Source organism: Kogia breviceps, chromosome 10 (genome assembly GCF_026419965.1).
Source record: "Kogia breviceps isolate mKogBre1 chromosome 10, mKogBre1 haplotype 1, whole genome shotgun sequence".
Lineage (NCBI taxonomy): Eukaryota > Metazoa > Chordata > Mammalia > Artiodactyla > Physeteridae > Kogia > Kogia breviceps.
This window is the reverse complement of record NC_081319.1, coordinates 26,492,086-26,505,402: the sequence shown is the minus strand read 5'-3', so window position 1 is coordinate 26,505,402 and position 13,317 is coordinate 26,492,086. Positions and strand designations below refer to the sequence as shown.

General features: G+C 44.0%; 1 protein-coding gene across 2 annotated transcripts in view; it reads left to right on the top strand.

Moving 5' to 3' along the window:
• The window catches only part of SYNPR (synaptoporin), a 292,184-nt gene extending 285,996 nt beyond the window's left edge, over nucleotides 1–6,188 (top strand). For both annotated transcript variants that reach the window (XM_059075792.2, XM_067043771.1), the window contains 2 exons: nucleotides 97–288; nucleotides 4,503–6,188. In XM_059075792.2, the coding sequence (XP_058931775.1) occupies nucleotides 97–288; nucleotides 4,503–4,760 (450 nt within the window). In that variant the 3' untranslated portion in view covers nucleotides 4,761–6,188. The remainder of the gene's footprint in view (nucleotides 1–96; nucleotides 289–4,502) is intronic.
• Nucleotides 6,189–13,317: the final 7,129 nt, after the last annotated feature.

Sequence of the window (13,317 nt, the reverse complement as noted above, 5' to 3'; positions counted from 1 at the left end):
TTTCAAAAGGCAAACCAAAGACTTGTATAAATGAATCAATTTGTTTCTAGAACTCACTTTTCTCTTCCTGTTTTATCTTTCTGTTCGTCTCTGTAGGACTTCATCGTCACTGTAGTCTTTTCTTTCCTGTGGTTGGTGGGTTCATCAGCTTGGGCAAAAGGGCTGTCTGATGTCAAGGTTGCTACGGATCCCAAAGAAGTATTGTTACTGATGTCAGCTTGCAAACAGCCGTCCAACAAATGCATGGCTGTCCACAGCCCTGTGATGTCCAGCCTAAACACTTCTGTGGTATGTTTCCCTCTATGCTTTACCTCCCAAATCTTTGTTTGCCAGTCACAGGAATCAGAAAAACATCTCAGGAGTCTTCTGGGGAATTTTTGCCTCTGAAATGAGTCCAGTCTAAAAGGTGATAGTTCACCACAGGCAAGATGAGGCTTTAGCTTTCCAGTTTTCTACCCATAGACTTTAATGCTGCCAATTACAGAGTTCTTAATAAGAGCCCAGCAGGTACTGGCAGCTGTTGCTTGCATGACAGTCAAGTCAGAATTCTAAGCCAGAAGCAGATATAAAATCTGAACTTTAAGTCTGAAGTCTGCCGGAAGTTAAAAGGAATATTTGATGGCATAGAGGTTTCCTGGGAAGAAAACACTGTTCCAGCCACACATAGTTAGAATACACCCAGTTGATTGTCTAGGGAAAAATACGCAGACCCAGTAGGGTACAGATAGAAATGCAAAGTATAAAAAATACCTATAATAGTTATGGTAATTTTTTAAATCTTCTCCATGCTTCTGGTTTAGTTGCTTGATAACTTTGGAAAAGCCGAACTGTATTAGTTGAACAGTCAAATATTATCATCAAGTGTATGGCTCTTACAGGGAGACAGAACACCTGACAGATAGCAGGACCACTAAATTGGATTCTTATTTTATGAGTGTAAGAACTTGTGTTACTCCAAAGAAAGAAACTGTATCTGAGAAACAGAAGCTATAGTAGCAGCAAAAAGCAGTAGTTACCGAATGATAGAGGGCTCAGTGTTTGATAAAGGATCGACATTCTTTAGCCACCCTTAAATATTAATTATCTTTGCTTCAGGGTTAACTTATGTTTCTACAACTTTCTGGAATTTAATCTGAGAAGGCATTTAAGAAGGGAAAAAGTGTGGCTAATCAGCTGCTGGTGATTTGACTGTGAATCTTGCCCTAGTTGTAAGATAGTAAACATTGAAATAAACTATATATTAGGGTCTCACAGTAATTTTTATTTACTTCTGACCACAGCTATGGATGAATACTTTGAGGTGTACATTAAAATACATTCTATTACTTCTGTAGTTTGTTTACAGGCAGTGCTTAATAAAAGTTATTATAACCCTGATCTCAAAATCTAAGAGAACAAAGATAAAATCATTCAGTGCGTTTGTTAGTTCTTCTAGTAAATTATGACATCCTGCACAGTCCATTTAATTCTGCTTCTGATGTCTCTAATAAGTTTAGACTAGGAGATGCAAATTTTGAATGAGAAACAATGTGACATATGTCTTAAATATCAAAAGAAGAATGGATGGAAAGCAAATCACGTCGTGTGTGGAAGGGCAGGTGTGGTGCTGTTATCGTTCTGGATCTGTGTTTGTGTGCTCCAGTTCCTAGTGGCAGAAAACTCCATTTCAACTGGCTAAAGCAAAACAGCCTTCGTATCCCTAAAATCCATTCTTTGTATCACACTGCTGGTACCAGTGTCTATATGGGGTATACTGGTTGGGTCACAAGTAACAGAAACAGGGCTTCCCTGGTGGTGCAGTGGTTGAGAATCCGCCTGCCGATGCAGGGGACACGGGTTCGTGCCCCGGTCCGGGAAGATCCCACATGCCGCGGAGCGGCTGGGCCCGTGAGCCATGGCCGCTGAGCCTGTGCGTCCGGAGCCTGTGCTCCGCAACGGGAGAGGCCACAACAGTGAGAGGCCCGCGTACCACAAAAAAAAAAACAAGTAACAGAAACAGACGAACCATCCATAATTTCTGCTTCTGTTCCTCCAGCTTCACGGAAGCAATGCTGGTACATGTCCTCAGATAATCTCGATGTCTTCTCTCCATTCTTTCTCATGTTATGTACTGTGTTTTTCAGTCTCTCTTTCTGTTGTCCCACATCTAGGCTAGAATCAAAACCCCTACTCTGATTTCAGTTGCAACAAAATGGCAAGAACAAATTCGAGGGCTCATGTGCCCCTAAAATGTGCCAGGCAAGAGATCTGTGATACCTCTGTGATGACGATACAGACATCCCCGCTCCTTAAATAGGCCCATGGCAATGCCTTGTTTATGTACTTACTTTTAAGTTGCATTTCCCTAGTTTCTAGGCTCTTCTTGAGCATCCCTTTTTTTAGAAACGAAGTAGCATCAGGGGAAAGGGAGAGACCAAAGAAATAGAAAACAGGTAAAATTATAGTCCTGGGCAGAGCCGTCCCTTCATACCTGAAAAGATTCCAAGATCACTTTTTCTACTCGTCTATCAACCTATACTTACAGAGGTGTAATTTAATCAAGCTCTCCCCTCTGATGGAAAATATCCTATGTACACATGGTTAAAACGTCCTATATGTAAATTAGAGTTGTGTCAGAGATTACCTAATTCCTTTTGATCATGCAACTATTATACTATAAGTACCTTATTTGTGTTTTGTATCTCCCTCAGCAGGGAGCCTAGAGCATGGCACAAAATTATGTTAAATAAATCTCAGTTAAGGTTAAAGGAAGGAAAAAGGATGGGATGGGGAGAGAGAAGAAGGAAGGGAGGGAGGGAGGGAGGTCTGGATAACCCAATCTTCAATGAGATTGGTTAGCTGCCTAGATGCTCAGTTTTGGCTCTAGACACCTCAAGAATATGGCCTCAAAGCCCTGCTTCAGTTTATGCCTCAGCAAAAGAGTCAGCTGAATACAGCTCATGGAAATATTTTAGAAAGTGATTCATAGCATAGCTTAGCAATCAGTAAGCATTTACTAACGTGTCCAGCACTGTCTAGCTGCTTCACACACATCCTCTTTAATCCTCACAGCTAGCCCCCAAGGAAGGAATAATTGTCTTCATTTCATAGAATTTTTAAAATGCTGATGTTCAGAGGCTAACTGCCTTTGTCCAGAATCATAAAGCAAAAAAATTGCAGAGCCCAGGCCACTCGAATTCCAAAGCCAGAGGGGATGGCTCCAAGACTGAGATTCAGGTAGCGTGTCCTGATCCACTTGCTGCTAAAATTTTGAAGCTTGGAGCCCGTGTTTCAAGCCCCCGAAGTCCCTCATCTTGACTACCTAGCCTGCCACTCCCACCCCCAGGGCACTCTGAAGCATCCCACCATCCAACAAATAAGGGATAAATTATTTTGACACTGCAAGGGACTTCTAGAAGCCTACTCCAGAGCTGTGGCCTCTGCCCAAGTCCATTCTGTTTGGTCAGCATCGTGCTGGAGTGGCTATTAAATATACTTTAATGTCATCACAGCTTTGTGTCACACTATCGTTGTCTGTCTCCAAAAGGGAGCTGTTAAAACTGACTGCTTTGCTTAATTCCCAGTCAACCAGTCCGCCTTGGAAGAGGCTGCAGAACAACTGTTCTGTTTGGGCCTCTTACAGAAGCAAACAGTTCTGCTTCTGTCAAATACTCAGGCCCCAGGGAAGTGACACCCGGTCCTCTGGCTCACCGAGGACACCCTTCTGGAGAGTGAGAGGAGTTTCCATAGGAAAGTCTCACATTCAGTTCTTGAGAAAACATTTCATACCTCTCTGCAACCTGAACTTTATTCAGAGTGTGGTTTGGGCATTCACTTCTGACTGTGAGAGGCACAGAAAGTACGATTATTCAAAGAAGCACAACCTCTGTGTACACTACCATGCGTGTGCTTGTCTGCATTCCACCTGTACCATTGCTTACTCCATACTTTTTAGGTTGACTCATTTTATTTATATCATTTCAATAAATGGAAAAGTAGTAATTCTAGCATTAAAGTGAAGGTAACCTTATAAATTAATGCACCATCATTAAAATGAAAATACTCAACCCTGTGTCCCCTGAAGATATCTTACACACCATGAGGATTACCTCACCTGGGGAGGTAGTGATGGATTAGGTAGGCGCTCTGTCTATGGAGTTAGATGGAACAGGGCTTGTCCCAGGTCTACTGCTAACCATGCCACGTGACCTTGAATAAGACCCTTGTCTTTGCTGAACCTCAGTTTTCACATCTTTAATATGGGTGTAATAATAGCACCTTCTTTGCCTAAATGAACGGATATACATAAAGCCCTTTATGCAGTGCCTAACATGTATTGTAGCAAGCCTTCATGAAAAGTCAGATATTCTAAATGAAACAGTGACTCCAAATGTGAAATTGGAAGAGGCCTCCACATGGAGGTGAAAAGTGACCTTTTGTGTTGTGAAAGATTTTTCTGAAACTTAGATTTTTCTGGGGTTTCTGTCCAGTCTATCAACTCACTTGCTTCGATCCTCCTTCAGGTCTTTGGATTCTTGAACTTTATCCTCTGGGCTGGAAACATCTGGTTTGTTTTCAAGGAGACCGGCTGGCATTCCTCGAGCCAGAGATATCTTTCAGACCCAGTGGAGAGACACTCCAGTAGCTATAACCAAGGCGGGTACAACCAAGACAGCTATGGATCAAGCAGTGGGTACAACCAGCAGGCGAGTTTGGGGCCAGCCTCAGATGAGTTTGGCCAACAGCCCGGTGGCCCTGCTTCTTTTACCAATCAGATTTAACAGGGTAGTGTTGGCATTCTTCCAAAGACAGCCTCACCACCTTCCATGTCAGTGGCAGGAGAATTTTTTAAGAGTTTCAATCAGTTATTAATTCAGGGAGTGTTGAATGTAAATAAGAGATCTGTAGTCCCCATTAAAGCAGAAAGGCCTGGGTCGTGATGAATGGTACTTAGAGATGAGATGACATGAGGAGATACATGATTCATTGAGATGGCTAATTGGAGAATACCTTGTTATATACACAGATACCTTTATGGTCGTTTTGTATGCGTGTTGAGGTCATAGAAGCATTTTGTAGCTTAAAGTCTCTGGTATGTAATATGCATAAAGTAAATTAAACAGCATTGAGTTTTCTTACGGTTTTTGATGCGAAAGGCATTTTAATGATTTCTCTAATACTGTTTGGTGCATCACAACGTGCATGTATTATTATTTTTTAGTTGCAGACCCTGTAGAATTGTGAGTCTCTAAGTATTGGTTTCAGACAATTACTCTGTATTTTTTTTTATTTGATGAATCAGTGCTCATATGATTTAGTGCATGAATAAGCATTTTCTCACAAAATGAACATTTGAACTGTATTTATGAAAATTTTCCAGTTTGTACCACGAATTTGTTAAATGGACGTTTAAAGAAATATATTCACTACTTTGTATACTTGCAAATTTGTCTCTCTGGCTTTATCCAATTCTGAATGCACTGTAACTAAGGTTTGGGGTTTTTGTTTTTCCCTGATTAGTAGATATTCAGTGTTGTAGATGGAAATTGCCCAATATTTATTCTATTTAGTTAGCTAAATATTTACATTCTTGTAACTTTCTATGGTGTTTTGTGGCTTTTATTCTATGGACCATGAACAATGGGCCCAATAACTAGGAGTGTGGATCGAGTTTTGTTTCCTTAGAATAATGGAGATGTAGGTATCAGACACCATAGTCAAGATATTGTGCTAACATGTTAATTTATTAAGGATAGTCTGTGGAACCTACCCGACCAGCTAAACTTTTAAATCCTGTTTATTTGTAAAGTTAATATGTCCTAGATCCAATTATTAAAAATTCTCAAGTTTCGGCTCAACTTACAAAGTCTGATTTGAATGTTACCCATAAATTTAAAATGACTTCCTCTCTGTCTTCTCATTAAATATTCCCCAGAATGTATTCGTTATCAAGAAAATGTTCATCTTCACCCCTTTGTTTTAACTCAATTGAAATGCCAGGGCCCAATAGTGAGAGCAAGCTGAGCATCTGTATTTCCAGATAAAAGTCGTTATCGATGTATAAACTCATTGTGTGATCTGTGATGTTGGAAACATTTTAGCCCAAAACGGCTGTGTGTCTTAGATGATATGTATAAACTATTTCTGGATCCTGTTGGATAAATCTGTATTGTGATATCTCTTTGACCTTAATAAAGTTACTGCATACAGTGCTGGCTGGATAATGGGAGAATTACAGCAATAGAACCTGGTGAGCTTGAACAATGAGAGAACAAAGGATAAGTGCACAGTCTTTCCAGTCTCTCACCCTGACCTTGCTTTATGAGCCCAGGGCTGTTCATTTGTTGATTCTGTCATTCCAGGACCTCCTGTATACCCACTGCTCTGCCAGGCACTGGGGATACGATAGCAAAAGCAGAAACACGCCCCACCTCAGGAAGCTTACATTCTATTGAGGAGACAGACAGTAAAGTAATCATACCCCAGTTACACTGTGTGCAACAAAGACACAGGAGTCCATGAGAATGCTTATCAGGAGACTCGAGCTGCTTAGGGGAAAGTCAAGGAGCTTGAATGTGCCTCAAGACAGCGCAGAATTTCACAAGGACAAGGTGGAAGGGAGAGTATCCCAGGCAGAGAGTAGGCTTGCAGAGCTCTCAGATGGCAGGAGACAGGATGGATATGTAGCGCATAATGTGTGAGGGGGGCTTTGAGAGAGGTGTCGCTGCTGACTGGGGGTGGGGGGGCGGAGTCCCGCTTTGGCACCACAATCAAGAATTCTGTCTTTATCCTAAAGAAGCTAAGGGAAAGCACTGAAGGATTTAAGCAGAGGAGGGATGTGATGAGATCAGCATTTTGACAAGATCTCGGTGGGTGCAGGATAGAGTGGAGGACATCCTGGGGATAGGAAATAGCCTTGACCTAATACCCATTAGGCAGTGGGCTGGGAGTGGGAGAAAGAGGGCAGGCATGAGTTCTCCCCACATCCACCTCTGATTCCCCGGGATAGCGACTGGATTGGACTGCTTTCTTCAGCACTGTCCAGGGCACAGAGTGGCCTCTGATTCTTATGCTGTCATAAATTCTCCAAAGTGGAGAAATCCTCAGAATCAGCAGTTCTTTTTACCAACCTTAACAGTCCCAAAATACATCGGGGCTCTGTCATGGAAAGCACTATCTGCCCTGGTCCAGATAGAGACGTGCTTCCGGAGTCCACTGCAGATTTGCAGTAAAATGCTGCTGTAGTCCAAGGGGGATTTCGTTAAGCTGGTTTTATTCCTTCTGGTTTCAAGAAAAGAACAGTAGATCTGGCCTTTTGAAAAGGAGAGTAATCAGTGTGGTAGGAGACCTCGGGTCTGTGTTTCCAGGAGACCTCATTTGGCATCGAAGCCTCTCTGCTCACTAGCTGTATTTCAGGATGTGACTTCACCTCCTGAGCCTCCATTTCCTCGGAGGAGCTAAAGCATCCAAATAAAAAGAGTGGGCTCTGAGATCCCACCGCCTGGGGTAGAATTCCCCGTGCTGCCATCTACTTGCCTGTCCTTTGTCTTCCTCCGCGCCTTCTCCAAAGCCCAGGGACCTCTCTGGAGCCACAACCTGAAGGCAGGTGCACCCTGGAACGCAGGGGAGTTTACACCCTAGGGACCACGTTCAATCACTGGGGATTGTGGGCAGGTCAGTAAATGCCTTTGCAAGACGCTGAACTCACTCATTCAGTTCCCCTGTCTCTACAATGAAGATAAGCTCTGCCTCATAAGGTTGGTATCAGGATGAAAAAGGTAAGCCGGGTAAAGACATCACAGCAGCCTCTGGCCTACAGCAGGCACATTCTCAGTCTGGGTTCTAGGTGATTCTAGGATGCAGGACTGACAAGGGGGGAGAGTGAGACAGGAAAGGAGGGAAATCCATCCGTTAAAAGAGCACATTAGTTGTTGCTGGTAATAGCAATGGTAGCTCAGTTCCGTCAGGATCTCTGACTAGTGTTCAGAATGGCTCCGGCGATTTTCAAGCAAGGGACAAGAGTGGGAATATTTATCTGCCAACCTCTGTCCCCCCAACTGGTTGAGAGTTGTCCAAAGGGTTGATAACTTTCCCACATTTCCAGGTTGCACTTGCCTATAGACTGAGCAGGCTCTTGTGACCTTGAGTCCTAACAACTATTAGGCAGCATGCTGGCAGAGAGGGAGGAGGGGGACTGACATGCGTGCTATCACCGCCCTCCCCTTCCCCAGTTACCCCATTCCTGGGGACAGTAGCCTTGAGGAAGGATAAGGAGGGAGCCACAGAAGGTGCAAGGTCACTGTCAACGTGAGCAGGAACTACCCCTCGCAACTGCGGCTGAAGTTAGAGACTGGCCAAGAGAAAACAACACAGAGCATCAAAATCACCTACTACAGTGATCAGTGACCGATGAACGTTACTATTATTGCTTAGAATGTAAGATGGGACCGCAGATAATCCTGCTTCATAGGGTAATGACAAGAAGCGAGCTGGTGGTGTGCGGGAAAGGTTGATGAACTGTGCAGCACTCTTCAAATATTAGTTGTCTATTGAATGTCTACTTCACACTGATATAAGCCTGAGATTTTAGAAGTCAAAGACTTCTAATCATAGTGAGGTGAGCAAAATACAGCTCCTGGCATCTTGGAGCTCACACTCAAGATGGAAAGGCTCAAATAATGGACAAGTAATGCCAGGAAAAATACTAGAACTTGTCCCTTTCCTAAGAGATTTTTTTCCCCATCAACTCCCACTCTACCCAGTGTATAAATAAGACTTGAATTTCAGTCTGCCTTGTGATTTTTATCTGGCTGTCCAAAGATAAGACTTTTTAATAACAACTATCAAGTAACAACTAACATTTATTGAGCACGTACAGTGTGCCAGCCCCTGAGCTAAGCATTTTGCATTTAACCACAACAGCACTATGAGATAGATGCTAGCAGTTACTCCCATGTATCAGGTTAGAAAACCAAAGGTCAGGGAACTTAGATAACAACAAAATCCTTGTGAGTATCTTCACTAATAAAAATCACTCTTAATTGCTACTATCTACTGAGTATCTAGTCTACACAGAGAACAACGCCACACGCTTTATCTCCACGTTCCTATTTAATGCAAGATCAAGTACTATTTTTATTCCAATTGAGCAGATGAGAAAACTGAGATTCATAAAGATCAAGTAACCTCTTAGCTCAAGATGACTGAGGTGGAAGTGGAAAGACGCCAAATTCAAATCCAGGTCTCCGCATCCAAAACAACTTGCTCTAAACCTTGTTAAACCACAACAGTGCCACCCCCCACTGTTCTCCTATGTTTTAAGCCAGATGTGCTTTGTCTGTCCAACTGGGGTACAGTCAACAATAACCCAGACCATCAAGTGCTTCATTTGACCTTCCATAGGGATGCTGAGTCCCTCACAGATATAAGGATAGCTTTTGTCAGAATCATCTGCCAACGTGAATAAAATCAAACTCAATTCACTGAATAAGTTCATTAAGTCATTAAGAGTGTGAAAGGTCCAGCTGAATGAAGAATTATTTCTTAACCTGCTTGACTTGGAGTCTGAGGCTTTGCTGGGTTTTCGGGCTCAGCTAAATGCTCTTCAGAGCCTGTTGGCAGCAAGTGCTTCCAAGAATGGCCCTGGCTCCTCCAGTCCTCTCTGGACCTCCATGAATAATGGACAATGGACATTACAAGGCCAAGATGAGAAGAGAAGAAGGCTTCCTGGAACTCCTGTGTTTCTGTGGGAAATATTTTAAGTCCAGTTGAGTATTTTCCTTAAAGGGGCAGGCCCCCTGGTTATCAAACAAAACACTTGAAGGAGGTTGTAATAAGTCTAAGGTTTCCTGGTGGCTGAAAAAGGATTTGCCTTTGAGCCTCTGCTATTTTATTTATATTTTCATTACCTGACCTCTTGGAGCTTAAGGGAATCTAACTGGCTTGTGCTGTGAACTTAGACTCACTGGCTCATACGAACTTCAAGTCATCTCCCTACTTACTAGAAACAATCTCATGTGACGTTACTTGCTTTCATGCCACTTTGGTGAGCGAGAGAAAAGCAAAATACAAACTCAGTAGTTTTTCTTACTTCAAGCATTTTCCCTTCTTGCCTGTGAACTGACATTTCTCCTGATATTATCTCCCCTGGTCTCTTCAGACCTTCAGGTTTCTTCTGATTGATCTCCACTATCATGTTCCTTCTAGAATGTGATACATTTCATAGCTTACACATGGCCCTCAGCGTTGCTGCCCTTTTCTACAAGTCCATTGTTAATGTCGCTCTCTGAAATCTCCTAGACCTGTGAAAATTTCACAGTGAGTAATGACATACATTTCCACAGAACTTTGCAGCATGGCGCCACACACACTCAGGAGGAACATGTTTTTAAGCACAGTCTCCTCAGAGGAGACCTGAGGTCCAGATCTGTGTTCTAGGAGCTTAGAGCTGGGTCACATCTTTAGGCATTGGTCGATGTTGTCATTAGCTTTATCAGCATTAATTGATCGTGTAAATTCCTACCAGCTGTGGGTAAGCATCAGCTTGTAGTCAGATAGCCTAGATTCCTATCTTGGTTCCATCACTGAAACCAGGCTGTGTGATCCTGGGAAAGTGCCCCAAAGTCTCTGAGCCTCAGACTCTCATCCATACAATGGGAGATAAAGATATCAACCTGTTTGTTTTCTCTGACTGCTGAAACAAATTACCACAAACTTAGTAGCTTAAACAACACAAATGTATTCTCATACTATTCCGTAGGAGAAACCCAACAGAAGTCTCACTGGGCTAAAATCCAGGGGTGGGCTGGACTCTGTTCCCTTCTGTAGGCTCTAGGAGACAACGCATTTCCTTGTCTCGTCCATCTTTTTGAAGCCGTTGCTGATGACCCTCTTTCTCCATCTTCAGAGCCAGCGACAGCAGGTCAAGTTCTTTGCGTGTTGCATCACTCTGACCTCCTCTTGGCCTCTCTTCCACTTTTAAGGAAGTTTGTGATTACATTGGACCAACTTGGATAATCCAGGATAATCTCCTGATTTTAAGGTCAACTGACTAGCCAACTTGATTCCATCAGCAACCAGTAGTTCCCTTTGCCACAGAACCTAACGTATCCAGAGATTCCAGGGATTAGAATGTGGGCATCTTGGGGGTGGGAAGGGGAGCATTATTCTACCTGCCACACTATCCCACCAGTAAAGGGTAAAATGGTAGAACGTAAGCAAATTTCATAGCAGATTCACCTCGTCAGAGCGCTCAGTAGCTGATAACGATGATTAAAACTGCTAACTGTTCCAATCAGTAGCATTACCTTTCCTGTGAGAAAATGACCTGGCCTGTAGCATTAATGTTGGCAACTGACTGCTTTTCAGCGCTCCGGGATTGAGAGCAACTTTGACAGCGTTCCCACCAGACAGCCAATGTTTATCGCATTCCCTGCTAAGGTGCTAGAGTAGATTAAAAGGCATTGTTTACAGATGGAATCCTTGAGGTATTAAACATTCCTTCAGCCCAGCTCACGGCTGGAGAAACAGCTGGGTAAATACAATGCTTGCCTCATAACAGCCCAGTGGGAGAGATTACATACAGACCTGAAATTACATTATGTATTCATTTGTTTACTTGGGCCTTAGATCTCTCCTGCTCCCATATAAACTCCGCTAAGGGCTGGGACTTTATTTACTACATGGTACACACCTGTATCCTCAACACCTGGAACAGTATCTAGACTATACTAGGTACTCAGTAAATATTTGTTGAACAACTATAATGTGATACATTAGAATATGCAAACTTAGAGGTGATTTAACAGATCGACTCGCCAGAGAGGAAGAAGAATCTTAAGCTCCTTTGAAAAGTTTCCAGCATGTTTACAGGTAGCTCACAGCGGGGCCCCGCAACTCTTGGCCCTCGTGACTCACCGACTCACATTCCCGTTTGCAAACTGCACCACCCCCAGATCGCAAGCCAGGAATGACCTGAAGCCCATAGGTTAAGGACTATCCATGGCATCGTTCCTGTCCCTCTGTACCACTCACCCCCCAATAAGCAGCAAGTAAGCAAATTGCAGATATCGATAAGCCACGGAGGAGACGAAAAAGAGGGATGGAATAAAGGATTCCTGGAGGGGTGAAATGTTCATATGGAAGCTACAGGCAATCACAAAAGGACCATCAAAGCACAAGGGTCATCTCTCCATGGTACAGGCACTCTTAACAATTAAATACATTTTGAATGTGTTCCAGTACATAGAGCCCTAAACTCAGAGTTACACAAAACAAATCTTACCGTTACCACACAAGACACTCTGTTTTCCACTAAATTCAATGCCGTCCCACTCCATGGTACTTTGTTTGTTTTTTAAACGCTGTTCTTCACTCACTTGACTCACGTGCACTAAAGGGTCCCTAATGGTTCAGCCAGGTCATTAGGGGCCCTCAGTCTCCATGACACACACAGTTTTGACACCAGATCAGAGGTGTGGTTCAGTGCAAAAGAGTAAAGCTTAGAACCTAGAAGAAGATGTTTATCCTGGTACTAACCAGTTCTCTTTGCCACGACTCCTTTTCTTCCCCCGAATGTACTATCGGATTCAGCAGAGGCTTCATTTGTTGGGAAACAAAGAATAAGTGGGGAGGTTGCTTTGTTGTCATGAGGGGATTTCTGGGGTCCAGGAGAGACGGAGGCAGGGCTAGGTACATTGTAACAAGGGGTTAAAGAACTCACTAAAAATCATTTCTTTTTTCCCAATTTGGAGTTGTTTGTGGAGAACAGAGAATCCTGAAAGCCTCTTGTGTGGGAAAGGGGAGGAGAGGCTGTCAACTGAACCACTGAAGCTGGACAAACAAACCCTCCCCCGAGATGTAAAAAAATGGCAGCCCTCGGGCTTCCCTGGTGGCGCAGTGGTTGAGAGTCCGCCTGCCGATGCAGGGGACAGGGGTTCGTGCCCCGGTCCGAGGAGATCCCACCTGCCGCAGAGCGGCTGGGCCCGTGAGCCACGGCCGCTGAGCCTGCGCGTCCGGAGCCTGTGCTCCGCAACGGAAGAGGCCACAACAGTGAGAGGCCCAAGTACCGGAAAAAAAAAAAAAAAAATGGCAGCCCTCGGGCTTCCCTGGTGGCGCAGTGGTTGAGAGTCCGCCTGCCGATGCGGGGGACACAGGTTCGTGCCCCGGTCCGGGAGGATCCCACGTGCCGCAGAGCGGCTGGGCCCGTGAGCCACGGCCGCTGAGCCTGCGCGTCCGGAGCCTGCGCTCCGCAGCGGGAGAGGCCACGGCAGTGAGAGGCCCGCGTACCGCAAAAAAAAAATGGCAGCCCTCCTCCAACCAAGGGCTTCCCAGGGCCTC